The sequence below is a fragment of the Cercospora beticola genome, chromosome 2 (genome assembly GCF_033473495.1).
Source record: "Cercospora beticola chromosome 2, complete sequence".
NCBI lineage: Eukaryota > Fungi > Ascomycota > Dothideomycetes > Mycosphaerellales > Mycosphaerellaceae > Cercospora > Cercospora beticola.
The window spans coordinates 85,528-112,742 of record NC_088936.1 but is presented as its reverse complement, the minus strand read 5'-3'; the positions used below and the strand labels follow the sequence as shown (position 1 = coordinate 112,742).

The 27,215-nt window shown below is 52.8% G+C and overlaps 7 protein-coding genes across 7 annotated transcripts; 3 read left to right on the top strand and 4 right to left on the bottom strand.

Annotated features, from left to right (window-relative positions):
- Positions 1-16: 16 nt before the first annotated feature.
- Positions 17-3,217, bottom strand: RHO25_002194 (uncharacterized protein; the record flags this gene model as incomplete). Its single annotated transcript, XM_065602193.1, has 1 exon — positions 17-3,217. One exon carries the CDS (start codon positions 3,215-3,217, stop codon positions 17-19), a length of 3,201 nt encoding a protein of 1,066 aa, XP_065458265.1.
- Positions 3,218-3,774: 557 nt separating this feature from the next.
- Positions 3,775-5,238, bottom strand: RHO25_002193 (uncharacterized protein; the record flags this gene model as incomplete). The annotated part of the gene is made up of 5 exons (XM_023594925.2): positions 3,775-3,889; positions 3,958-4,031; positions 4,099-4,983; positions 5,037-5,129; positions 5,185-5,238. The coding sequence occupies 5 exons, from the start codon at positions 5,236-5,238 to the stop codon at positions 3,775-3,777; spliced, it is 1,221 nt and encodes a 406-aa protein (XP_023459268.2).
- A 598-nt stretch (positions 5,239-5,836) lies between these two features.
- Positions 5,837-7,694, bottom strand: RHO25_002192 (uncharacterized protein; the record flags this gene model as incomplete). The annotated part of the gene is made up of 4 exons (XM_023594926.1): positions 5,837-5,974; positions 6,030-6,632; positions 7,134-7,447; positions 7,535-7,694. 4 exons carry the CDS (start codon positions 7,692-7,694, stop codon positions 5,837-5,839), a joined length of 1,215 nt encoding a protein of 404 aa, XP_023459269.1.
- A 3,074-nt stretch (positions 7,695-10,768) lies between these two features.
- Positions 10,769-12,607, top strand: RHO25_002191 (uncharacterized protein; the record flags this gene model as incomplete). Its single annotated transcript, XM_023594927.2, has 2 exons — positions 10,769-12,154; positions 12,206-12,607. 2 exons carry the CDS (start codon positions 10,769-10,771, stop codon positions 12,605-12,607), a joined length of 1,788 nt encoding a protein of 595 aa, XP_023459266.1.
- Positions 12,608-13,056: 449 nt separating this feature from the next.
- On the top strand, positions 13,057-16,257 carry RHO25_002190 (uncharacterized protein; the record flags this gene model as incomplete). Its single annotated transcript, XM_023594928.2, has 1 exon — positions 13,057-16,257. One exon carries the CDS (start codon positions 13,057-13,059, stop codon positions 16,255-16,257), a length of 3,201 nt encoding a protein of 1,066 aa, XP_023459267.1.
- A 3,476-nt stretch (positions 16,258-19,733) lies between these two features.
- RHO25_002189 (uncharacterized protein) lies at positions 19,734-21,455 on the top strand (the record flags this gene model as incomplete). The annotated part of the gene is made up of 1 exon (XM_023594929.2): positions 19,734-21,455. One exon carries the CDS (start codon positions 19,734-19,736, stop codon positions 21,453-21,455), a length of 1,722 nt encoding a protein of 573 aa, XP_023459264.1.
- Positions 21,456-22,257: 802 nt separating this feature from the next.
- On the bottom strand, positions 22,258-23,754 carry RHO25_002188 (uncharacterized protein; the record flags this gene model as incomplete). Its single annotated transcript, XM_065602192.1, has 2 exons — positions 22,258-22,797; positions 22,861-23,754. 2 exons carry the CDS (start codon positions 23,752-23,754, stop codon positions 22,258-22,260), a joined length of 1,434 nt encoding a protein of 477 aa, XP_065458264.1.
- Positions 23,755-27,215: the final 3,461 nt, after the last annotated feature.

The following is a 27,215-nucleotide window of genomic DNA, read 5'->3' as shown; positions in this document are numbered from 1 at the left end:
GCTGGTACGTTGTCTGTTATTCCCTGCAACCACGACGACTGGACACTGCACTACGACCTGAATGTTGTGACGAGTACGAATCTGCGGCCTGTCTTGCCCTGCTTGGGCCTTCCGATCTTTCTACCAAATCCTCGATGTAGCGGTCTATCGCTGCAGCTTCATCGTCCGAGTCCCGCTCCTGGCGAATGTACTTCTGGTTGGAGGCTGCTTGGTCTTGAGCAAGGGACTGGGCTGCGGGCCGATGAAATGCTTGTTGCAGGTACGCATCGCCCGGTGCATCAGTAAACGACATGTGACTGTTGCACCGGTGCCCGTCTTCAGGTGAGCCATTTTCTCGAAGCGAATTTTCAGAAGTCCTCGGAGTGCTTGCTGTGAGCGACGACGTCTCGGAAATTTGGCTCGTGGTCTCGTTGCTCTCCGCCCTTGCAAAAGTCACAGTTGGTTCACTTACCCCATCCTGGTTGTCATTCTTTGCACGACCAGCTAAGAGGTCTCGAATCATCTCTTCGTGATGGCCTTTACGCTTCAGATACTTCTGCATCAACTTCCATTTGTCGATGACATCCCGTTTCTCAGCCTCAGAGCACTGCAGCCACTCCTCGTAGCCCTGAGCTGTTCTCGAAGCAGCAATATGACTGTCGACATTGCTCGCGAACAGAAGTTGCACTTCTCTGTGCAGACCTTTCATCGTATAACCCAGTATTCCCACGCTGCCCGCGCCCGACTTGGCAACGAATCCTCCTATGCCTTTGCCAATTCCTTTGACAAAGCCAACAGCTCCATTCGTCTGTGCGCCTCTCCACGGGTGGGTAACCAAGCCTGTGACTCCATCGTACCAACCGAGCCCGAAGTTCTTCCCTGCTGCTCGAGCACCGGACGAAAAGTCCGCGACTTTTGTGGAGGGGCGCACGGTATCATCATTCCAGAGCTTTGGCATGTTATGGAAACCTCTTGTGATGGTCATTGAGAGATCCATGGGCGATTGCACAAGGGCTTTAGCAAAACGCCCAGCACCTTTACTGGAATGCGGAAAGCTTTGACGCAACATGTCTCGGTCGTTCGACGGTTCTACTACTTGAATGTTGCTGGCATGGCGTCTAGAACACTCGGACTGGGAGCTAAACTCATGGTTACGCGATTTGAGGGACGCAGAATCTGACCTATTATTTGAGGTTTGCGTTGTTGTGGCTCGGTCAGTTGTATCAGTCTCAAGATCAGGAGTCTGCCGAGTGGCCCTGAAAGGCATTTTTAGTGCTTTTGCTGTCTCGGATGGAACATCCGCGAGACCCATCGCCATACTGCTGAATGCCCCACAAGCTGCAAAAAATGAACCAGAGATTGGATCCGTGGCACCTCTGTCAGTCTCATACTCTTGTGCTCTCAACAGCTTCAAGTCCTTGGGTTCCAGAAGATTTGCGTTCACCAGAGTGCAGGCTGCCAAAGTACTAAGCCTGACTTTGGTACGCCTTATGCGCCACGCGGCTACCCGAGATGGGATTAGAGTGCATCGAAGACGGTCAACTTCAAGGAACTGATGAAAATATTGTGCTCCAGTATGAACTCCGTTCTCTGAAGCGATTTTCTGTGCAAGCTCTTTGGCACGATTCAGGCTTTCCGGCCTCAAACATGTTTCGATAGCATGGGCAAGCTTGGCTACTGTGAGTAGCTTGAATGGAATTGGATCAGGACCAGCGCCTGCGCGCGCAATCATTGAACCCCAAAATGGTTGATCGCCGAAGAATGGCACGACAACAGTCGGACAACCCGCACTAATGCCCGCGGCCGTAGTCCCTGCGCCGCCGTGGTGGACGACACACGATACATGTTTGAACAGCCAGTCATGCGGTACGTTGCCAAGTAAAAAGATGTTATCCGGAATGTCGTTCCCTCCTAAATCGCCCCATCCTCGGGAGAGTAGAACACGTTGACCTGTTAATTCTGCAGCCTCTAGTACCAGCTTGGTCATGGCAGCGGGATCCTCCAACACAATGCTTCCGAAGCCTATGTATATTGGAGTAGGTCCAGCTGCGAGGAATTCCGTGAGATCGGAAGGTGGATCGTAGCTGCCCGATTCCAGCAAATAGAAGCCAGCAATATTGATGTGTGGACCCCAATCTTTTGGCTTGTTAATAAGTGCTGGCGACCAGCAGTATGTGTGTGGGACTTTCAGCCGCTGCAGCATTCCAGGAGCCCACATGCGACTTATTGGGTCCAGTCCTAGGCACTTTGCTCGAAACCGATTAATAATGTCGCCCAGGCCCTGCCATGACAGAAGTTCCATCATCGCATAGCTCATGTAGTTGGTCAAGTGAGGATCGGCGTTGGATTGAATGTTGGCCAAAGGATGGGGAAAGCCTTGAGTAGCGGAATATGGCATGGTGAACATTATGTGGAAAGGGCAACCCAGTTTTTCGGCGCAATGAACATGAGCAAAGCTCGGAGGGTTGGCAATGATGCAGTCTGCAACGAATGGTCTGGCTGAAGTCTCGTGACGGCCGTGTTGGGAGCCAGTGGAATTGTCGCCACCCGCGAGGGTATCTGCCATCCCGTCACCTGCCTCGTAACATGATCGCCAGCATCCTTGGGTATATTGGCTGACAATCTTCCTCTGCTGCTTGATGTCTCCATCCACGACACTGCGAAAGCTCGGCATAAGGCTGGGGTTCTTGACCATGAATGCCATAAGCCGTGATGGATCACCTCCAATGCTGAAGAACTCAAGCCCGTGTTCCAGCACGAATTCTTTGAAAACAGGGTGAGTCGCCAGGCGAACGCGGTGACCGTATGTGTTCTTCAACACTTTCCCAAGTGCAACGAAGGGCTGTACGTCTCCACGCGAGCCGACAATATGAATGACGATATTCAATGGTGGAGGAGGTACTCCATCATGGCCTCCCAAAGACTCGGGTATGTAGGGTGGAGAAGGTGGGGTGGTATCTTGCGTGTTCTGTTCCTCTTGACGTAGAGCAGGAATGAAGACTTGCGATAGACGTCTGTTCAGTTGATTGATGCGGATATTGACACGACCGTCCTCGGTAGTATAGGCTGTAGTTCCGAGGCCATCTTTCTCGCCGCGGAGTTCGCCGTATGAGTCGCCGTATGCCGGAGGTCGCAGGTCATCGTCTTGTAGGTCTGACTTTGTGGACACTGGGATTGATCTTAGGCTTGCGTTCTCATCGAAGCTTGGCATGTTTTTGGCAGACGATCTGATGGCCATGGTGCGTTCGTAGAATAGAAAGGCTCACTCCATACACTGTTGTGTAGTATCGCGAGCTTCAGCAGATGTGGCCAAACATTGACAAGTCGTCCAGAGACGAATGCGACCCGCGGTATGCGTCTGTGATTTCCAGCATTGGGCCTGGCGCTGTATTTGTAGCTGGCAACATGGCTGCGGCGATATAGGCAACAACATATTGGGACGTCCAGACTCTGACACAGTTCCGTCTGCTTCGCACTGGCATACAACTATCGCGTCTCTAGATTGTAGTTTGTGGAGTCGTTGATCGGTCCTGGAATCCTGCGTAACAGCAGCGCTGTCTCTGATTGGTGCTTCGTATTTCGGCAGCAAGTGCACAAACGGCTCATGCAGCTGAATCCTCCAAGTGTCGCGGAACGAGATGGGGCATTGCTCCGACACCCGCAACATTCTACTACACTGCAAAGCTTGGTGTCATCGAATTGCGTGGATTTTGATCAAAGATGTGGCCTCATTAGATTGCTGCACCGCAAAGTGCATCTATTGGTATCAGCTGTCTAAAACACAGGTTCGTTCTCTCACAATTCAGCCCGGATCTCTGTACCCTCCCATCTCGTCTTCGGTGTTTGTAATTGAGCAAGAGAAACATTCAACCTATCCCACATTCCTTCGACTCCCATATCTTCTCGACCACTGCGACGATGGAGTTAGCCATGACTTCTTTGAGACCCTGTAATGACAAGGTCCTGCTGCAGACTTACTCATATTTCTCCATGACCACCGGCTCTGTTTGCCCTTCCGCCTCATTCGGATTGCGGAATATGATGTTGCGTTTCTGTAAGACCGCACGCTAAATTAGCGAAGCATTCAACGCGCAATAGTGAGTGATCATTTGTACTCACCAAGCCCAAACTCAAATGTATTGCTCGCACGCTGTGCTCGAATTGCGCTTCTGGCTGTTGTCCTTCGATCATGCTCAGCACATTCTTGGCCACGGCCTTTGCTTGTGCGCCACCAGGTCTCGCGGCCTTATGAAGACCAGTATCTGCGATGTCGCCAACGGCGAAGATATGATCGTACGCGGGATCTTGGAGCTGAAGAGTCTTCCGGATTCGCAAGAAACCATTCGCCGGGTTCACAAGGCTGTCCGTTGTTGATGACGGGAGACTTGATACAAGGTGGTTGTTTGGTTTCTGCCCTGTCGCCGGAATGACGAAGTCTGCCGAGATGGGCTGCTGGCCATTCGTGAATTCGACCTCGAACAGTTGTCCGTTATTGGGGAATGCTCCGTTCGCAGGAATTTTCGCGCGCGTACTTGTGCTGAGATTTATCCCCTTCTCCTGAAATGCGTCGCTGATGATTTCATGGAGCTTAGGGTGGAAATTCTGCATGAGACGATCTCGTGAATGGACGACCGTGACTTCTTTCTCGGGATACAGCTCCTTGAGATCGAGAGCCATTTGCACTCCTACCGCCCCGCCTCCGATAATGGTGACCGCACGAGAATTTCGAAGCTGCGTCTGGTAAGACTGGAGATAGTCAATTGAAGATGTGGAGTCGTTGTGCGGCATCATCGACGGCGCAGATAAGTGTGTGCCAGTGGCGAGGACGAGGTGGTCGAACGGAATATTCTGTGAGCCTTCCCATCTGCTGTCGATCTGGACATGGTTGGGGTGGACCTCTGTTGCACGAGCAGCGACATGCCTGTGACGAGAAGAGGATGGGAAAATGCCAGTGTACGGAACAAATGCTTTGTGTTCATGCCCTGAGAGAATGGCAAAGCGAGGCTGGATTTCCAAGTCAGTCTAGAGCAATGATCGAGGTAGACGAACAAACTCACGAATGTGAATATGTGATTGAAATGGGTATGAGGCTCGATCAGGAGAACACGATGCGTCTGTGGCAAGATGCTCATAAGCTCTCGGGCGGTGTTCTGTTCGCTTGCATCAGCATTGGGACCATGTCATGTCCAGGCTGTCGACACATACAAGGCCGACATATGAGCCACCAACGACAATGACGTTCCTAAGTGCAGCAGTCATTTTGATAGAGGAATAATCAGATGGAGGTGAGAAAGATAGATCTGATAAGAGTCGACGGCTCGCCTACTCTTGTACCTACTATCTCCGACATGCCTGCCCATGTAGACCGATTACGGATGCCCACTTAGTCCGCAACAATTGCCTTGTCCACCGGCTGATGCCTGGACTGCGCAGTTGAAAGCCTGGGATGAAAGTGGTACGTGTTGAACATTTCTAAGAACTCTGGCAGAATGCTTTCCAACGGCAAGCTCGGACGGGATGTGATTGGAGTTCGGAATGAAACCGCTGCTCGGACTTGGTTTCTCCGCACCTCCGAATCTCCGAGCAAGGGCAGTCGCGTCTTCTGACACTCGTAACACCGCAAGCCCCGCGCGACTCATTTCCGACAAAGGAGCTGCGGAACCACATCTACATTACATTCGATGCACTGCAACAACACCCGCAAACTTATGTCCTGGCGCTGTGCTCCTCACAGGGCTTTGCTGTGGCAGTCCATCTGGGGCCCAAATCGCACTGCCAGCCATGAAGTGAGGGACCGAACAGTGCAGTCGGGCTCAAAGACGCCCTTGTCGAGAAGAGACAAGCTGATGTCTCTGAATCAGTACCCAAAAATCCCATGCGTTGGCGTATCCCGCTCGCTCTGAACACGATCAACCGCCTCTCTCTCGATCATCCCCAAGTCCGCAAGCTGCGTGATGAATTCAGTCGTCCATTCTTGACATCTCCTGGTATTGACCTACAGGCATCGCGCAATTAGTCCGCGTACGATATACCAAGGGGCTACTACTCACCCCATCAATCGGCGCCCGAATATCCTGTCCTTTCCGGGGCGGCGGGATCTTCTGCGCTTCACGCTCCAGCTGTGACCGAGGCGTGCTTTCTTGAACAAGTTCGTCCGACTCGGGTTCGAACAGGTGCGTATCATCCACACTGCCCAGATACTTGAGAATCTTCAAGGCGGGGCCGGTGCTGCAGTCGTAGTTGCGTTTGAACTCCAAAATGTAGCCGCTCATCAATGGCTCGCCGATGACTTGAATTATCTTTCCTTTCGTTTGTTGAGACTTGAAAGTTTCACTGAGATCTTTTCTGTCATGTTGTGCATTGGGGATGAAGATGGCAAAGTGTACGCGTTCTCGACTGCTGGTTCGATATTTGGCGAGGTAGACTGAGCGAGTCGGCATGGCGGAGCTGAAGCCGTTCGTGGGCTCGTTTGACTGAGACAGTCTGTTGCGGAGATATGCAGGTTGCGATCTGGTTGGTAAGTTCCTCAGGTGGTAGAATTTGGAGCTGGTTTTACAAAGCTGCAGGGGAAGCGTGATCGTGAAGCTTACCCCAGAATGCTGTTGCCTAGGCGCTGGTTGGACCATGTTCTCACTGCTGGTAGCGATAATGGTCTATTGGACATGTCAGCATAGTCTCGTGATCTACCTCCTTCTACAACATAAAGGGTAACACATCACAGCGGAGTCAAAGTACGTGAGCTACTGCTGCCCGATCCAACTTTTTGCCTGTGGGACCGGAACGCTTCAGGCGGTGACCAAAGCGTGAGCGCAACACACATGTTGAACAGGAGGCAATGTCGCTGCCGACCACATTCGATCGATCAATTCTTCATTTCCCATGCCAAATCATCGCCAAGTCTTCTCCCTTTGCCTTTGCCATCCTCTTTCTTCTGGACCAACTCTTCATTACTTGGAACAAGCCCGTAACTGCTCGTCCCAGCATTGAGCGCGCCACGGCAAATGAAGCAGAACCACTTTCTGCCATCACGCATTGGAGGAGCAGTTTCAAAGCTGCGATAAAAGTGTGAGCAATCGGTTTCGGGCTACGAGTTGGCACTCGTTCACCTACTAGACACAGTGCAAATGAAACCATCCACCCCCTTGATAGCATACCTCACCATCGCAGTGAATCATCTCTTCGGTCGCTGGGTCTGCGCAATTGTCTTTGCACAGACCAGTATCGTAGACGCTGCAATCCAGATCGTAGTCATTGTCCCGACGACTGAGCCAGCGTGGCTTTGGGTGGAGAGGGTGCCGGCTGCGCAAAGCTGGTACTCCTGGGCCAATGGATCTGCTGCTGTTCTCTCGCACTAGTGCTGGAGCTGGCGAATCTTCATCGGGGGTCAGAGTAGCATTGTCTGATCTGCTTGTGGCAAGGGTACGTCGCGAGGGTGGCAGCTTCTTCGAAGATGGCGTATGATCTTCGTCTGTAGGGTCATCGACAACGTGAAAGAACCTGCTTGGAAGACGCGGCGAGACTTCTCATGTGATTAGGATGTGCTTCGGGGCCGTACTGCCCCGCCGGAAGCCTGCTGACAAGTATTCTGTGTGGTCATGAACCGCAACGTTCTCGTTCATGGTCTCTCTGCGAGCTGGTCTGACTTTCCTGGCTTTTGGCGTCTCTGCAAGCACTGGGCTTGCGAAATCCGTCTGGTCTCTCTCTTGAGAAGTCATTTCGATCTGTTGTAAGAAACATCGAACGAAAGTTGGTCAAGTAGCAGCATCGCCGTGATATATGACTGCGACGTTTGCTGTCAACAATATTGTAGAGGATTGTTAACAAATTTGCCATGTTATGATGTGGACAGCCCTCACCCGAATGGTGCTGCCACAGACCAGGCGAGAGCTGTCCGCAAGTAGTCGACATGTCCATGAATGGCGAAAGCAACACGATGCAGTCTTATGATGCGTCCGAGCTGGTTAGTTTTCACGGTGATGCTGTATATGTCTGCATTTGTGAACGTGCTGCGCCATGCACTCCCACGCATCGTAGAGTGTACAGCTGCCAAGCGGCGATCGACCTATTGTGAGATCCAGTAGAGCTCTCAATTTCCTCGCAACGCATACTAGTGCGTTGAATGAGTAGATGGGAGCCCAGTCGTGGTCGGTCTGGTCAATGAGAAGGCACGGCCACCGTCCAACAGCGAGCATGCCGCGACACAATACACACTGGCGGTGACCAGGACGACACTTGCGTCGGAGTTTCCACATGTGCAAGACCATGGCGGCACATTTCCTATCACACGGAAACAATCGTTCCCCGATGTCATCGATAGCCTTGAAGGTTGTGGGGTCGCAATTAGGAGGTGAATAAACAGTATGGCTGCAGGTGTCAACCAAGAAAGTGTGAACCAAGGAGAGACGACCAAAGGATCACTCGAATGCACGAAAGAATTCGGGACCTGGCACTCACTTGCCGGTCCTGTTGATCGATCATAACGCATCGTGAAACCACTTCGAGTAGAGGATAGAAGATGGTTGCAGCTGAATTCCTCCAGCATTGAGATGCACCCGACAGGTGCAATTGGAAGTGAGTATCTTCTCCTTCTCCTGATAATGATAGTCGGTGAGATCATCATCATTGATCACCACCAGTTCGAGGACTTGAAGTTGGAAGCGAGTTTGTGGCGCGGGGCCGGCGTCGAGACATCCGCTTCCTGCACCGCTGACTCGGCGACGTTCGTGCAGTGAGGCACAGCCAAATGTCTTGCGCAGTGCTTTCCAAGAAGAGTCTTCGTATGTTGATACTTGCCTTCCGCATCTGTGCCTCTTTTGGAACTTGTCATGTGCGCACTTGTGACTGTGTGCGCGAGCCATGGGACTGATGACCGGATAGACCTCAGAATCGCAGTAGTATGCGATCGCACGAAATCGATACAGTAGTGCTCGGAAGGCAGACAGTCGGCAAGCTACGAGGCATACTGTGCACAATTACAGGTTGGAATTGCTTCCCCGATCTGATCGGGCGCTGGAAAGCAGCCACATGATCCTACTGCTGGTAAGTCGTAAGCCACTTCATTGCGCAAGGCGCTACTTGTATTTCTTGCGTTAGCTCGTCTACTTGGCATGTTAGGCGCTGGTCAGTCCCAGTTGGTGGCCTAGCTGCGTACACCGCGCTTGCTACGTGGGCCATGGATTGGAAAGCCTGCTGTTAGAATTGATCGTCTGGCGAAGACCAACACACAGCCAAGGTGTGCAAGTGCTCCCGACAGGGCGGCACAAGCTGTCGAGATGCTGGAGTAGATATTAACGCCGCACAGCTGCAGAAAGCTTCCTCGTCATGGGGTCCAACCGGGGCGCTTTACATGGCTGTGACGGTGGTAATGAGGCGGAGACCCCGAGCAGATTGGCTGAAGGTGGCGGTAGCCACCAGATGAGATTGCCTGGACGAGTGGACGAGGTGTGGTTGGCGGGCAGTGTTCTGCACGGCTTCAACAAACTTGCTTCGCTGGCTGCTAATGCTCGGCACCGAAAGCGGATGTCACCAGCAGTTGGGCGGATGCGCGAGATCTGAGCAACAGCTTGGCCGGCCGCGCGCAGCATGCAAAATCATGACACCAGTCGACCTAGGGCTTCTCCTGTGCCATCGTATGTACTCACTGATCATGCAGTCCTCGGGCGGAGGCCGCCGGGCGGTCACGGTGGAGCGAAGCCGCCGCAGCGCTTTGCGGCCACATCGCTATCTTGCTGCTGAATTGCTTCTTGGGGCAAGTGTAGACTCACAGCAGTCCCAGAACCGCGAGTCGTCGGCGGCACTTGTGTCTTCCACCTCGTTGTAGCTTTTCGCGGTCGATGCTGGCTTTCCCTCCGTGCCTATTGCAGCCAGGCGGAGGCGCGTAAGCGAAGCGGCGGTACCAGAGGTAGGGAGGAGGTACCAGTTCGTGATACGTGCCGGAATAGGAGTTTGTGCCGCGCTATGGTGTGCAGGAAATGGTTATGTCAGCGTCCCAGGCTCTGGTGTAAGTCAAGCCGCGCTGCACATTGGCTGCAGTAGTGCAGAATAATGAGGATGGAGGAAGCCGAAGGGCGGAAAAGGCAAAATGCTCGGGCGCGCTGTCATCACCACCGTTGCTTGCAAGACCGACCAAGGGAAGGGTGCGCCAAATCGCCGTGGTGCCTTCGAGGTAAACCTGGCAATGGTTCTGCTGTTGCTGGCCAGACCTGTACTGGGATGGATGGATGAAACACAGGATCGGATTGCGATACGAGTCGGACGTTTGACGGCGCACCACCGCCATTCCTGATGCGCAACAGACAAGCGAACGTGCAGCACTTTAGCTCGGAGAGTTCGACGACGGTGATCCTCCCGGCAGAAGAGGCACAGAAGCTGCAGGACGATCACCCGCGGTTTGGCGGACTGCCGCTGGCGTCCAGGAGCAGTTGGCGCATCCTGGGAGTCGTCTCTGACGTTCAACCCTGCGAGAACTTGCCGGTGTAAGACGGACCTCACATCTCCATTTCCCTCCAGGCCCGGCTCTACGAATACTCCTGCTGCTGTCGTGCGAGCACCGAGCTGTGGTGGTTCATTGTCCTTCTTTCACAGGCGCAGGCCGAGGAGGTTTGAGTGTGGTTGTGCCACAGACGCTGTGCGACATTACGATTATCGAGGGGCCATTTGTCACCGACCGGAGCCAGTGGTGCAAGGAGACAGAGTACATCGCATCTACCTCTGACACACAAGAAGCGCAAACCGGAATCTCCCTTGGGCAACTCTCGCGCGCTGGACGACCTGCCGATGATGCTAAGAGATGGTCGAACAAGACTTGGCCTATCTGTTGGAACTGCTGAAGGTGGATGTGGAGACAGAAGATGAGCTGGATGAGCGATTGAAGGCAGACGCGAAAGAACTCGGGCTGGACATTGAAGCAGAGTATGTGGCAGACATCAAGCAGCCATTTAGGACATATTGCTCGGACGACTCTCGTCGGTCTGAGTCTATCGACTCACGGACATCCTACTCGACAGGCCTAGTCTCGACCTTCTCGGAGGCCTCCAAGGATTACATCTCCCACGACGGACATCAACGGCATTCTCGCGCATCGCTATCGTTCAGAGACTACGACAGTTTCGTCTCGCGTGGAGTGCCAGAAGGGCACAAGTCACTATCTTTCTCCCCAGCGTCATCAACCCGTCAGTCATTGTTCCTGCCACTTTCGCAGCCGGCATCGCCAGACTTGTCACCCAGAAGGCATCTCCGCAAGCTCCGTGGCATTAATCTGTTACGTCGCCATCGATCGAACTCTCTCACAGCAGGCGGAAACAAGTGCCCTCACTGCCCGGATGACCCGCTGAACCAGAGGCGTGCTGTACACAGATTGACATGCGGTCATCGTCTGTGCACGCAGGCATTGCGCAATACTGTCAAGACAGCGATAGACTCTGACACAGGAGCGGTTCCGAGCTGTTGTGGGAGGCCTGTGCCAGGCAGCCTGGTGGAACGTGTCATGACGCAAGAAGAACAGAGCGCGTTGCTGGTAAAGCTAGAGCAGTGGGACGACGCGCTGTCGATGAGCCCATCCATGAGCAGCTCGCGGCGCAACTCAGCGCATACCGCAGCAGCTATCAGATGTGGCGATCGCGACGGCCACACTCTATCCGACGATGCTAGCATCGCGCCATTGTCTTTGGAGGCTCATGATAATTTCAACCAAGCAGTAGCTCGTGAAGATTATAAGCTTCTTCATCTTGGACAGACAGAGCAACGGGATCGGTTGCTGAGCTGGGCATCAAAGCAAAGTGAGGAACTTCTGGCCAAACACGAGACGCTGCGACAGACCATGCTTTCGGCGCACGAGGCAGCGGTCGAAGAGATGCAGGAACAGCATGCTTTCGCCACAAGCGACGCGGAAGACAAGCAAGTCAAGGCAGAGTCTGACTTGAGGGAGGCCCAGGAAAAAGAACGGCGCGACAATGCGACTGCTTTGAAGCACATGGAAGCGTATTGCGCCGGAATGTACAGTACGGGTGAAGCGCACGACCGGACTGTCACAGAGCAAGATCTTGCGGAATTGGAGAAGGCGAGATGGCACAGAGACTCGATGCAAGTCAGGCACGAAAGTGCAATCAACGTCTTGCGCGGTGAGCAAAATCGAAGGCTTCGGCTTCGAGCGTCACGGCAAGACAGGGCATTGCAGGTGTGCATCTGCATCAATCCGGGTATTGAAACTTGCGCTGACATATTCCAGGATTTGAAGCGCCAACAACGAAAAGCGGAGCTCGAACTCGAGAGACTGTGCAATGGCGAGCTCGCCAAGCTCAACGACACACTCGAACAAAAGCGAAGAAAGATCCGCTGGAGATGGGAGCTCCAGATGGCCATCTTGGCTAAGAAGATCGAAGCCGAAACTGGAAACCATCTCGACTGCCGTTTGCCTACTGCAGACTGGCATCGTGATGGCATCAAACCCAATCTTGAATGTCTCAGCACACCCAGGACCCTGGATGCAGGTGACTCCTTTCACATGCTTGAGCGACATGACTCCACTACGACGAAGACCGGAGTTGTCTTGCATGATCCGAGCGCAAAGCTGCCCCCATCTGTCCTGCCGACGCTTATGATGCATGAGTTCAAGATCGGTGGGTGGTGAAGAATAGATGGAAGGACGCGGGGACAATGTTGAAGCACTTGGATGGCAAGAGGTTCTGCTATAACTAATGATGTACGACTGGCATATTGAATGTGGCATATGATGTGGAACGATTACGAGGCATAGCGGCCAGGTTTTGATATCGCGTGTGGGCTCGAGAGCACACCGCATGGCATATGTATGAATAAGTAGAGTGAAGTAATGAGAAACCTCATTCATCTCTTCAGGTCGTTCCGGCGGCCGCAGAGAATGTCTACCAGCATAACGCGTGCGAACCCAGCGTTGGACTCTCGATAAAAGCTTAAATCGTGGTATAGACCCACTCTAAGGCAGTTGCCTTGGTCGCCGCGCCAACCGGCCCGCCAAGCGAGCTGACACTTCTTCGACTGGAGACCGCAATGCACATCATGTCGCGACAACGACAGTGAAAGTACAGCACCGCTTTGGATATGGCGCAGTACGAGAGCCTGGTGGCGGAAGTGGACCGAATCACATCATCGCCATACCCGAGTCAGCTCAGGACGCTGCATCGTATCACCGAGAAATGCAGCGACGCCGACATTGCGCAGTGGGCTGCGGCAAAGCCGTGCCTAATCGAAACACTTGCATCTTGTCTTTTGGAAGGACTGCAGCAGTGGACATATGTTCTGGACATCATCACGAAATTCTCATTCAATGCGGCGTGTCGGAATGCTCTTTTGCGGCAAGAGCCGACTTTGCTGCATAGTGCAGTAGCTCGTGCGATCACATCGGGGAAGGATAATTCGAAATATGCCAGAGCGAGTGTTGCGCTGCTCTCGCTGCCATTGCCGGATACAGTGGCGTTGCCAGCCGAAGCGCAGACGCTGTTTATTCAGCTCGTTGAAGAAGCTGCGAAGAGACCATGTCCGGCGACTATTCAACCCATATACCTCATTCTCTCTGGCACTGGGAGTCTACTGCTCGGAGTTCTCAGCAGCGAGACGATGTCGCGGTTTGAGGACCAAATTTTGGAAATTCTGAAGAACAGCTCTAGCACACCCGATGGCTGCTTGAGTCTGTACTGCTTGTCTATCATGAACCTTGTTTGCGCGTCTACTGATCCAGAGTTCCGGTTAACGTCAAGCTCGTACAATACACAAGACTTTCTGGCAAGCACGCCTGTCTCTTCAAGATGGAAGTCGGAGGCCATGCAGCAGTTTTTCACCGGGACCAAGGCTCAGAAGAGCATCCAATTGGTTGTGCTATCAGCATACTTGGCAGCAAAGGCTACACCAAGCGACTGCACGCCTGAGAAAATCAAGGCCTTAATACTGGCGAATGAGATCATTGCTGCGATACCGTTGGACATTCGAAAAATCTGGGCTATGGCGAATACCGGAATGGTCCGCAAGTTGCAGGAACGACTTTGTGCCGGTGATGTTGAGCGACGCATCAAGACATTGGCGCTTCGTTTCGTCGGGAAGCTGTGCGAGCTGGACAGCTTACCACATCCTGTGCTGGAGAGCTTGGAGTTGACATTTCTGGAGCCGGAGCAATTGCACCAAATACACACTTTGTGTCCACACATTGATGACAGTGCCTTGTTCTCTGGAGTGCTGGCAAGAGCACCGATTGGTATATTACTTGACAACGCTATCGAGTACGCGACTCGAATGGACTCCGCAGCACTCGCAGCAGGTGCGGATGCGGTGACCAAGACCATTACCGACACAGAGGCTATCGTCAGCTGTCAAAGGATTACCAGTCATCAGATCGTGGAAGCACTAGGTGACACTAGATTTCTACAGAAGTTGCAGAACCTGCACGATCTTCTATACGAGGTCGAACTTCATCATGATCAAGCAGGTGGCTGGTGTCACAAAGCACTACGAAGAGCTAGATCAAGACTAGCACACCAGATCAGCAATATACTGCTGCGAGCTTCGCAAGGCGCATCGTTCAGTGCCCCTGCTATGACGGTCTTGCTCAATTTGCATGCACTCTCAGCTCGTGGCGATGTCGATTGCATGCACCGACGCCACAATGACAGGGAAGCCGTAAACCTGGAAGGACTGAATCTGTCAGAGGATGCAAATGACCAGTTCGACTGGAGAGAGGCGGTAGATACTCACTTCAAGGCACGGGCAAATGTGGAACAGGATGCAGTGAAGCGCTTGTTCGCGAAAGCTTGCGCGAATCTGGAAGCACGGTGTGAGAATGTCGAGAGACCATTGCGAGAAGAGCAGGAGAAAGTGCGTACACTCGAAGAACACAACTCAGCTCTCACAGCCGCCTTCGAAGAGATCGAGGCGAAGTATGTCGACGCATTGTCACAAGTCAGGTCACTCGAAGAACAGGAGCAGACAAGAGCCGACGAGCTTCAGGGTGCATTGAGACAGAATGCCGAACTTCTTGAGCGGGTTTCCAATCTGGAGGAGACACTTCGCCAGTCGCTAGCAGATGCGCAACGGCAGCTCGCAGAAATGAAGACTGCCAAGCAGACAGCTGAGCTAGACGCTGCGGCACATGTAGCTTCAAAGCAAGAGGCACTGGAAGATGCTGAAGAAGAGACTACGAAGTGGAAGTCAAAATACAACGAGCTTGCCGCCAAAGTCTCGAACTTTGAGCTCGGTCTCAATGAGGCCGAAACTGAGCGAGAACAGCTTCAAGAACGTCTGTCGAGCAGCGATCGTCGTGTGGTCGAGCTTGAACGCGAAGTCAGCAGGATGGGAGCTGAGGTCAACAACTTGAAGACGGCGAACAACGATCTTGAAGAACAGCTTCAGTCAACGAGCAGCGATGACGCTGAGAAGCTTCGTCTGCTATCTGAACTAAGGGAAGAGTTGGGGTTGTGTCAAACCGAGCGTGACGAGATTCGAGCAGAGCTCGATCGTGAGACCAAGAAACTGTATGCTTCTGTGGAACAGACCAGACGTGAGCGAGACAACCTGGCACAAGAACTACAGGCAACAAGCGAAAAATTGCACCGACAGCTGGCAGAAGCGCAGCTCGAATGCAACGAACTCGCCGAATCGAAAACGGCCGAGATCGAAGTCCGCGAAGCGAAGATATCTGACCTGAAAAAGAGGGTCGAAAGATATCAGCGCAAATGCCAGGAGAAAGATCAACAGATCGCCGAAGCGGAATCGATGCGTGCCAATCTCATGGCAGCGATGGGCATCAACAAAAGCCAATCTCGCGGCAGCTTACCGCATCGCTCGCGAGAGTCGATGGCGCAGCCAACTCAGACGCAACCTGACGATTACTCACATATCTCTGCTGAAGACATGGACTTGTCGATCTCAAACATCGACGAATCGTCAATCTGGCAGCGAGACTCGTCGCAAGAAGACAAAAGCGGTCCTACGCCTAAGAGGCAGAAACCGCGAAAGTCTTTGTCGTTTGCCGCGCCGTTGACGACGGCTGCGCAGCCAAGAGCGAGTGTCGGTGGAAGAAGATTGACGAGATCGAGTACGGGTGTGAGACAGAGTATGGGTCGACAACCACTTGCTGGGACGAATGGCAATCGTGGCTCATTGAAACCTTTCAAGACTCCGTCTAAAGAAGCTGCTAGCGCCGCTGTGGAAGCGGCAGAGGAGGAGTCGACGTTTGAAGGGAGTGAGCTTTTTACTGGTACGCAAGGTGGGCAGATGTTGGATTTGCAGGCTGCTTTTGACGAGAATTCTTGAGACTTCTTGGTGCTTGGATGAGTAACTTTTGGCGATGGTACGTTATGTTGCATTGGAGCAAGCAGAAGCTGGGGACAGGATTCCAGACAGTTGCAGAACCAGGATTTCGGATTCTACGCAGGTGTGAAGACAGTTCCTGCCGCCACTGTTGTCCCTGACGCGAAGTTTGCAAAGGAGAACGTGCGCCTTGCGCTGTGGTTTGAGAACTGCGACTCGAAGCTCACGCCACGCACATGCTTACAATCGTCCAGTTTCCCAAGACCATGAATATGATCAAGAGCAACAGTTCTGCGCCATTCGAAAGAACATGCCGATGCATCGCCACGCCCAAACTGTTTTGTTTACATCTCCATGTCTTTCGCATGCTCAGCAATGCAAAATTCTGATCACATTCCCCCTTGCATCCCCAGCCCTGCGGAAGCCGTGGAGAAAACTCCGCACATCTGATAGGTTCACAATGACTTTGGACTTCTCATGGACCAGTCACACACGAGCAATGCGTAAGATTCTATGCAGGTCATCGAGCTGCGACCGAGTTCAAGGTCTCGATCGCAAGGCTTCTTCACACCCACTTTGTGGCTGACTTTTGCTCTCTCCTCACCTGGTGCTTGGGACTCCTGGCTTTCTGTTGACGGTTGCATTCCACCCTCACGTCCGTCCCAATGGTGGGCTCTGGGAGTGGGACGTTGAGGTAAAGGTCGCCGCTCGTGCTGGGTAGGTTCGTTTGTTTCTGTCTGATCGTTTTCTCCTATTGTGCCTTGGAGAGTTTGAAGACAACATGACTACCATGGGACAATATACAGAAGATCTTCAGCTTCTTTCGCAACAATCAACCACGCGACTCGCACGGGTTGAATTTCGGCGTGAAAGTTCGCGTTCGTCAACGGGTCACGAACGAGCTTTGCGACCTAAGCCGTTGAATGTTGCTTCGAAGCAGAGCAGTAGCAATGCGAATAGCGCTAGCAGGACTGCATCACATTCGCAAAAAGAGAATGTAAATTTGTATGCCAAAGCGCAATCGCAAGGAAGCTACGACAGTCCGACAATATCATGCACCGCCTCGTTCTCTGCAGTACAACAACAAGACCGCGATAACAAAACTTCGCCGTCTCCTCGACAATCCGAAATCTCAATAGGAATACTAGACTATTACATGCGACGACCCTCACCTGGAATCGTCAGCCCTGTGCTTCCCCCGCCTCCGACTCCAAAACTTGATCCCGCGATCGAGCGATTCGACTTCGGATTACCAGCTACTCCCACGCCATGCACGAAATTCCCTTCTACGGAGCAAAAAGCCATCATGCTACCAAGAACGCGCCCTCGAGCAGCGACCAAAACACAAGCCGATCAGCCTCTGATCCCCATCTCGCCCCCATCTCGACCTTCAGCGACATTAACAAGAGGCTACACGCTCTTTCCCGTCATTCGAGACGTTACGCCGCCGCGTCGACAGCCGCAGATTCCAGCGCTTCATTCAGTAACTTTACCTTTGACACTAAGAGACCTGAGTTCCCCTCCGACAAGTCTAGCGAGTAGTGTCAACTCCCCACCAGAAACGACCTACCGCCCTCGGAAAGAGAGTATTTCATCATCGATTCGAACACGAAACGATAGTATCTATTCCTTTCAAGCAAGACTGGCGAACCGACAACGGAAACCTAGTGTTCCGCTTAGGATTTTGCCGTCGGTGAACACAAGCTCGCCTCCAAGCTCAAACGCAAATAATAGTGCGAGAAGTAGTCGTCGCACCACGACATCTTCATCTTCAACTGCTGCGTATACTTCCCCGACATCCATCTACTCCAGCAGTGAGAAATATAAATCTCGCTGGTCAGATGAAACTGCTACAACAGGAACGACGATTACATCTCCTTCCTTTGCTCCTACGCCTGAGCCGAGGAATTCTTTTGGATCGTTGTTGAGGAGGGATAGTATTTGTGGTGGGAATGGTAGTGGTAGTGGTGGAGTGCAGTATCCGGCTTGTTTCTTTGAGGATGATGATGATGGGCTGGATGAGGCGGCGCCGTTGAGGAGGAAGTTGGTTTGGAAGAAGGGGTCTTCGATTGGTGGGGGGCGGGGGAGGTTTGTGTTGGGTGGGGATGGGAAGGGCATTAGGGAGATTGAGGAGGTTGAGAGGGAGAGGAAGGGGAGGGGAGGGTGGTGGAGGGGTTGGTTGTGTGGGTGTGCTGGGAGGTAGTGAAGTAGAATAAATGGTATGAAGTTCAAATATGCTCTTGGCGTTTCGTGCTGTTCTGGATGTATTGGACAGAATATGAGCGATGGTGACGTTGAATCTCTCACCAGGAGGGTAAGTTGTCACCTTGTGATGTATGTTCTTCATCGGCAGTCTATTTCGAATATCTTGGTGTTCTCTCCCCTCCCGTGAAGGCTCTCCAGGACATGCTCTCACCGCGAGCATGCGCGGCTCAGCGCGTGAAACCCAAGCCGGGTCGCCGGAGTGCAGAGAGCTCAGTCGTGCGAGATCTGCGATCTGTCCTCCTAGCTTGTCGAGTGCAAGGGGAGCTCATCCATTTTCCGCTGAGCTTTGGATGAGCATATGCAGAGCTGTGAGGTTAATGGCACTAAAGGTCACATGGAGATCCCACCATGAAGATGACCGAGATGACCCAGATCTCCACGCTCCTGGTGGCTGCAGAGTGATGATTGTGTTGTCACAGTTTCGAAGTTAGAATAGAGATGGCTGTAGTTGTGAGAAAACGCGTGGTGGGAGCAAGAACGCGTCGTGCTGGCTGGTTGAACGACCTGGCCTTGGCAGCGCGGGAAGACGGACACAGCTCCGTTTTCGGTGGCTTGGGATTGCATCATAGTTGCCGCACGCGTGCCTTCCGTCAGACGCTCCTCACTTTGGCTCCTGCCCTCTCCTCACATGCGCGCCTGTTCCTTGTCTATTTGGCGATGCTGGGAATGATGTCGCCAGTGTGACCTCGGCTCGTCGCAGTCAGTCCTCGTGGTTCCCATCTGCAGCACGAATAAGCCCCGTTCCATTTTCGTCTTTTCTGCCTCTGCAGCGAGGAGGATTCTGTGCTGTGGAGTGACGAGGCGCGCAAAGTCAATCTATGCACACTCTGGCGCTAGCTCACGAGATCGCACCGATCGCCTTGTCAAGTCGTTTGCCCGCGTGCACATTGGATCGCGCGCCGCCAGAGCCAAAGAAAGTTTGTTGGGCCGGCGTGCGACTGACGACAGGGAAGAAAGAATCACACCCGCACCCTGGAATCGCTTACCTGCTCTGCCTTGCCGTGCCCTCTACATTCACACACACCATTTCTCGACGCTGCAGAGCATGTCGCTTAGCACCCGCCTCCTGCTCCACCGAACAACCTCATAATCGCCCGCTGTCGCCCCCCTGATGTAGCAGCCTACCTGCGAGTCACATCCTTCCTCACGTCGTGCCTCTGTCGCTCGCTGCCGCCGCCGCCGTTGTCCCTGTGTAACAGCCCGTCCGGCCAGCCATGCCGACTTTCAACAGAGCCCACTCGGGCATCCCACTGCTCCTGGAAGAGCGGAAACGAGACGATGCCAACTACCGCACGAGCACCGAAGAGGGCCACGGCCTCATGGGCGAACGAACATTATCGCAGGAGGAGGATCATGAGGACAATGAAGTGCCCGGCTACGACTCCGACGGTGCTACTCTCTCCGCCATGGAGAGGAAATACCGGATGGTGGACACGGAGATCGACTCTCAGGGAATGGGGCGCTACCAATGGATCGTGTGGTCGTTGTGTGGTCTCGGATACCTGCTGGATTTACTGTGGTCGCAGGCGTTTGGCCTGGTGTTGGGTCCCCTGCAACAAGAAATGGGCTTCTCAGACGAGGTTTCGGGCAGCATATCCGTGGCTTTCTCCACAGGTTTGACTGCGGGGGCCTTTTTCTGGGGTATCATGGGGGACGTGATCGGAAGGAGATGGGTCTTCAACTTGACCTGTATGTTCAGCGGCGCCTTTGGTCTCGGACTTGGGTTCGTCACCGCCTACTGGCAATTCCTGGCGCTGGTCGTCGTTATTGGCTTCGGTATTGGCGGAAACATACCTGTCGACACCACTATCTGCTTGGAATTTCTGCCTTCGAACCGACGCTTCCTCCTGGCTCTGCTGTCCATCTTCCAACCTATTGGTGTCGTTGGCACTAGCGCGATAGCCTACGCGTTCGTACCTTCGCACTCTTGCTCCCCAGACTTCAGCCGAGCCGATGCTTTGCCGTCCTGCAAGAATGTCGCCGAAGACGTGGCCTGTTGTAGCTCAGCTCAGAACATGGGCTGGAGATATGTCCTATACACCATCGGAGGAGTCAATGTCCTGGTCTTCATTCTTCGATGCTGTGTCATCAAGGTTCAAGAATCTCCCAAATTCCTGCTGAGTCAAGGAAATGATGAAGCAGCAATCCGAGTCTTGCAGGCCGTGGCAAGGAAGAATGGCAAAGAGTGCACTCTCCGACTCCGCGACTTCGAGCGTGCAGATGCTGAAGACGAATCCGATGCCGTCTATGTTAAGAACAGAATGGAACTCACGGATAAGAACTACTGGAAAGGTGAAGTCAAGAAGGAACTCGGGAAGTACAAGAAGCTCTTCGATGGCAAAGAAATGTTCTTCATCACGATTCTCGTCTGGCTGACATATATCTGCGATTTCTTCGGTTTCACCCTGGCAGGCTACTACTTCCCCAAGATCATCGCCATCAAGAATAGCGAAATCGACGTCTCATTGGAACAAACTTATCGCAATTACGTCGCGATCTATTCGCCTGGAATCGTCGGCGTCGTCCTCGGAGCTATGATGACTCGCATGGCGGGTTTGGGGAAGAAATGGACTATGACCATTTCTTCTGGCTTGATGGGTTTGTCGATTATCTTTTTCAGCATGACGAATTCACCTGCCTCGAACATTGGCCTAAACGCCATGGAATACTTCTTCCAAAGCATGTTCAACGCTGTGCTATACGGTTTCACGCCTGAGGTCTTCCCGGCGGAAATTCGAGGGACAGCCACTGGATTGGCCACAACATGGGGCAGACTCTTTTCGATTCTGGCGCCCATCATCGCACAGTCTATGCAGAAAGAAGAAGGTCTGAAGGATCCTGAGACGGTCAAGAAATTCTTGTACATGGCAGGTGGGATCACGTTGGGCTGTGTGTTTACCACAGGTCTCTTGCCTTCTAAGCTGAAGAAGCGATGATGAGCGCTTGCGCTTGTTTTGATGAGAGTGAGGATGCGGAAGATCTGTGATACCCCCTCTTGGTTACATGATTGACGTTGATGCTGATGAGATACGAGATGAGTTACGATGCAGCATCTTTATCATGGGGGTCTTTTGCTATTGGCTTTTTGTTTTGATCTGGGTTTTCTAGCGCTGCATAGAAGAAGAAACAACAGCATACACGAGCGGATGGGATATGATGAGTGGGGGACATAGAAAGAAAGGAAGCGCTCATCTGTGGTGGCTCCTCGGTGGATGGCCTCGGAATGCATACTTCGATAGGTTGGGAGCGTTGCATTTTGGTATTTTGGCATAGCAGACCAATAGCGCAAAGTGCGAAACTCGTTGCGAACACGCCGCACTGTCATGAAGGACATGATCTGATTTCCACTCTCCACTGCTCGATCGGTTCTTCAAACTGCCAACATCACAGTCTATTTCTGAACATCATGCTACCGTCAGCAGATTTAAGTCGAGGCGGTCAGCTAGTCCATGTTCTGGCAAAATCCGGGCGTCGCTGTCGCTGTCGCTTCGTTCTACCAGACAAGGAAAATAAGCGGAAAAGCGTAGCAGTCAAGGCAGTGAGGTGATCATATTACAGTTCTGATCGCACTACAATGCTATCTCGGTCATACAATATATGCAGTCATGCTCAAAATTCTTTCCCACGCTCGCTAATACACACCGGGGTATCGTATCGTACTTGAAAAATCCAATCTATCCTGTCCGAAAAAAAAACAACAAGAGAGGCCATCTTTCCCTTCCTTGGAATCCCAAGCGCCTACGGCGTAACAGCCCAAACCCCCCACGTCTCATCATCCCCACTACTCCCCGGCTGCCCCAACATCCACGTCCCAAACGGATTTCCCTGATTGATATCTCCCATCCCTTGTCCCGTAAACCAACAGCTCATCGGACAAGTCCCATTGGCTCCAGCTGTAACTGAACAACTCACAGGTCCGAAGGCACCGCTCGCGAGATCCGTAGCAGAAACCATTTGGACATCGATATTATCATATCCTTCTCCATCAGGGGAAATGATATCGATTGATTGTGCCGCGAGAAGACTTCCGTCGGAGGATGCGAGAGGGCCGGACATGCCAGCGGGGAGAGAGAATAGTTGGGCTGAGGAGGCGGGGATGGAGTCGAAGTTTAATGTGCCTGCTGCGTCTCTCTTGTTCTTCTTTTTCTTGTCGCTCCAGGGTGCTTGCAGGAATGCGTAGTTGAGGACGTCGTTTTGGATGTAGAAGGTTGGTTGGGCGGCTGCGCCGCCGAGGGTGTAGATTGTGGATTTGGGAGAGAGGGTGCGGGTGAAGACGACCTGTGAGAAGTAAGGTTTAGTATGATCATTATTCGGACGATGGATACGGGGGTATGTACTTACACCGCTCAAGACTGTCGTCGTCGGCCCAGAAACAAGTCTCGTCATCGTGCTCATCATCGTCGAGGTGAAAGTACTTTGCACATTGACCGTCTCGGCGATGATCTGAGTGACAGTCGCAACAGTGTTTGTCACGGTAGCCCTGATCGTATTCACGCTCGTGGTGAGAGTCGTAGTGGCGGTGCTCGTGCTCGTAGCAGTAACAAATCTTGTAGATGTGCTTGTCGAAGCACGGATCGAAGCACAGCTACACGCCGAACTCTGCCTGTAAGCGCTGGTATATGAGGCCAGGCAAGCGGGTTTGGCGATAGCTTGTCGTTCCATGAGCTCTTTCGCGAGTACGACATTGTCGTCGTCAGAGGCTTCGCGTTTCTCTTTTCTTGAAATACCGTTTCCTACTCGCATGATTGTGATTGCGGCATCAGGGTTGGGAGGCGCAGCACATTCGGAAACCATTTGCGTGACATCGGGAGCTTGGACGCTCGTCGTCCGTGTCGTTACGGTCCTGGTCGTAGTGGTTGTTCTCGTCGAAAAGGACGTAGTCGTTTGTGTTGTCGACACTGTCGCAGCAGCTATGGCGACATTCGTCGTCGAAGTCTGGCTCAATGTTCGGGTGACACTGATAGTAGTGGTGATTGTTGTAATGCCTGCAACTCTCACGGTGACGGTAGTTGTAGGCCTCACTGTAGCTGCTGTAACTGTTCGTGTCGTTGTAACTCTGGGGATTCGCAGGTAGGAAGAGCAGTAAGTCGTCAGTTGTGCTTGTCGACTGGTACCCGTACACCTGCTCGCCACAGTGCCGCAGAATGACATTTGTCTGGGTTGCAGTCCGGGAGGAGGGACAATAGCAGCACTGACTGCAGCCGCAGCAGCAAGGATGAGTGAACAGAACTTCATGGTGGCGATGAAGGCAGATCCCCGACCCCTTCTGTGTATGCAGTGATGAAGAAGATGAGAAACAACAAAACCAACTATCTCACAAAATCTGGGACGTGTACGCCTCCCAGGACATATATTCCAGCCCACGACTCAACGCCTCCGGACCAGAGCGAGCATGCCAATCTACACAGCACCCGGAAAGGGAAACAGCTCTCCACGTGTAGACTTTTCTCTCACGGGGTCACCGCAAAGGCGTACGCGTGAAAAAGTGTAGTTCAGCCATTGTCCAGCCCAGACACCCTTGGCTAGACCGCATTCGAGCTGGCCTTCAGCCATGCAAGACATGAGGCTGAAGAACTTATGCCAAAGCGGTTGTCGCATCAGAGAAGTTTACCGCAAGAGGAAAGGTTGCCTACCTTTGCCAGCTCGCCACGTGGATCTGGGCGTGAAGCATGGAAAAGTCAAAGTCGTTTCCAGCCAACGATGGAGCTTGGCGTTGCGCGCCTCTTGAGATCTGGACCAAACCTTGCGACTCGCTAAACGCAAGCCACCGCGCTCCACGAGAAGTGCTCATCAGCTCAGCCTTACCGTCGGTCCCGGTGAGACTTGGGCTGGGTGGAGGACTTCGTAGTCCAGGGACGTCGTGCTGCTCACCTGTCTCCTTCTCAGACGGCACTTGCGAATCCTGGAAGAGGTAAACTTCGGAGCGGAACAATAAAGGTGCGACGATTCTGCAGAGCAGCAGAACGTCGCGCCGCACCAAAGATAATCCGCTTCCGACATACTACTGCATCGGATGTGCGCCTGGGAGCAGACAGCTGCTCACGCCTCCTTCTCTTTCCATTCGTCGCGGATTGAGAAACTTCGAGTGCTGCTCCAAGTACTGCTTTGCCACCGACAACTCGAAATCCGGCATCGCACCTGGCCGGTTGCGCCGCGCAGCGTAGATCAAGAGCTTTTCGTCCAATGCGGCCGGCGCCGGGATAGAGGGAAGGCTTCATCGACCACGACGTCTGCTCGCTTGACCTGTCTCGGACTGCCCATTGCTGGGAGATGCGTGAGCTCTGCTGAGGGAGTGAGAGTGTAGAGCAGAAGGGGAGTGTAGAACAGAAGTAGAGGGGCGAGTATCGACGTGTTGGCAAAGAAATGAGGCACGAGTGACTTAGTAAGGGCCGTAGCACAACTTTATTGTACTGCGCATGCAACTATGGTCGCACGTTGATCGTCAGGGCGCGACAGTGCAGGATCTTGCTAACAGCATGTTGCAAGGTCAAATAACAGTGTTCGCTTCGCATCTTTAACCGCATGTCGCATCTGGACCGAACGCCTGGGCCATGGGCTCCGAGGGCATCTCTTTCGTACTCCTGCCTCTCAAGCTTTTTGCAGGAAGACTGCTTAGGGTGCTCTCCTTGGTCACGGGCTCGAGGCTGAAGGTTCAAGATCTAGAGGTTAGGGCTCACGGGCTCGAGGCCTAAGGTTCAGAGCCTAGAGAGTTAGGGCTCACGGGCGTAGAGCGTTGTACTTCTTCACGTTGAACAGTTCCAAGTATGCTCAAGGAACCGTCGCGTCTGACTGTTGCGTGAACCCTAGGGCAACTCGAGAGAGATGTGTACAGTGCAAGGACTTCCTCGATTGGAAATAGAGAACTCCTCCAGCATTGATATCTGTCTATTCTCGTTGCTGACCTCCTCGATTGAAATAGATGACTCCTGCAGCATTTATATATCCGTTCGTTTCTCGCCGCTCCAATTCTCATCTCCCACTATCACACCTACATTCCTACTGAACTGGAAAGAGCCCTTAAGCCTCCTGTTGTCTCTCACAATGAAGCTCACCATCTTTACGACAAGCGCTCTACTCTTTTCCGGCCTCACATACGGAACCGCGTGGGTTCAAGGGAGAAAATGCTGCAAGAACAATGTCGACAAATGCGTTGGCCAAGGCCACGACGGCTGTGTTCATCTCAATTACGAATACTGCGTAGAAGAGGTGAACGAGGGAGCTCAACATGACAAATGCACAGATGAGTGCTCCGACCATACCAGGATAGAGTTCAATCACCTCAGGCTTTACAGAAAGGCTGATGGGTAAATTGGAACCGAGCTTTTGATGCGATAAATTCGCAGAGGATTTATGCTGACGATTTTTTGATCTTGAATTTAGTGGTGATCCGCAATGCATCTGCACGGACTTTGATTCTAAGGACTCTGCTTGCTAATATCGACCTGTTGGAAGAGCGTGGTGGCCGTCTCTGACTCTGTGTGGAATAAGGCGTTTGTTGTTGTTATCACTACGTCAGTCTCTACCTGTATATTATGATATATATCATGTCATTCAACTCTAGCCCTGCACTTGGGTCACAGACTGGACATAAGGATACGTGCAGGCCGCGATGCCGCGTGGCGAGACCATATGGCATTGGCCTGCGGATGAGTGCACAGTCTGATGACCAGATAGCATTGTGTTCGATTGATGATGAGCGCAATTCATCAAATGCACAGTTTTGTGTGTGCTATACTGTACACATTGCGTTCCTCGTGCACAGTAATTGATGCTCTGCGCTGACGCATAGCGGGATCAGCACCAGGGGTCGATTGGGCGACGGTCGTGACCTTGGGACCGTGGCCGTAGTGATGTGAATGGAAATCGGTCTGTTGCGGCGTATGGGCGAACGGGTGATGGGTCCGTTGCGGTCTATGGCTGCCAAATGCAGATAGAGGTCTATTTTCCTTTGAGATGCGAGAATCATGCCAGCCAAGGTGCTAGTCCGACCGTTCAGCGGTATCGCTGACGTTGTGGTAGCCACGGACAAGTCCGGATCTGGTGGTCTTCCGGAGGCTCATGATGCTATGGAGACGAGCGATGGACGCAATAGTTCGGCCTTGCATCGGATGTTCCAGGGCGGATTGCCCAAGTAGACGGACGGGACCCAAGGCCTAGACGGATCCCAGATAGCCGAACCGGTCATGGAGGAGGAGCTGAACAACGTCGACAAGCAGCCCAGCAAAAGTCTGCCTCCTTCTCAGGCTCCTTCGATGAAAGGTTTGTCGGGTGTGATATTGCTTCCTTCCGCTCTTTTGTAGAAGTCGCGTACCACCTCACCTTCCACCTTACTACACCTTGCTTTCTTCTATACCTTTCTTCCTTCCACACCTACCGACACCCTTTCTCTGAAGCGACCATACGGTGCTTCCTGTCGCCATCTATTAAGCAATGCTGCGGCTGCTGGTTCCTCGAGAATTGTTCGACAACAATGACAGACTGGCCGCAATATAGCGCTCATTTGAGCCCTGTTAAGCACGTTTGGTAGCACCTCACGACCAAGGTTTATGAGCTGCGTCCTGACCTCGACAGCGAGACTAGCAAAGAGCGCCAAAATACCACTCTCAGAGAGGTATCTCCGCAGGCATGGAAGGCCATTGATCCTAAGATTATTCGGAATATCGTCGATGGTATGTCAGACAGGGGATTGAGGCAGT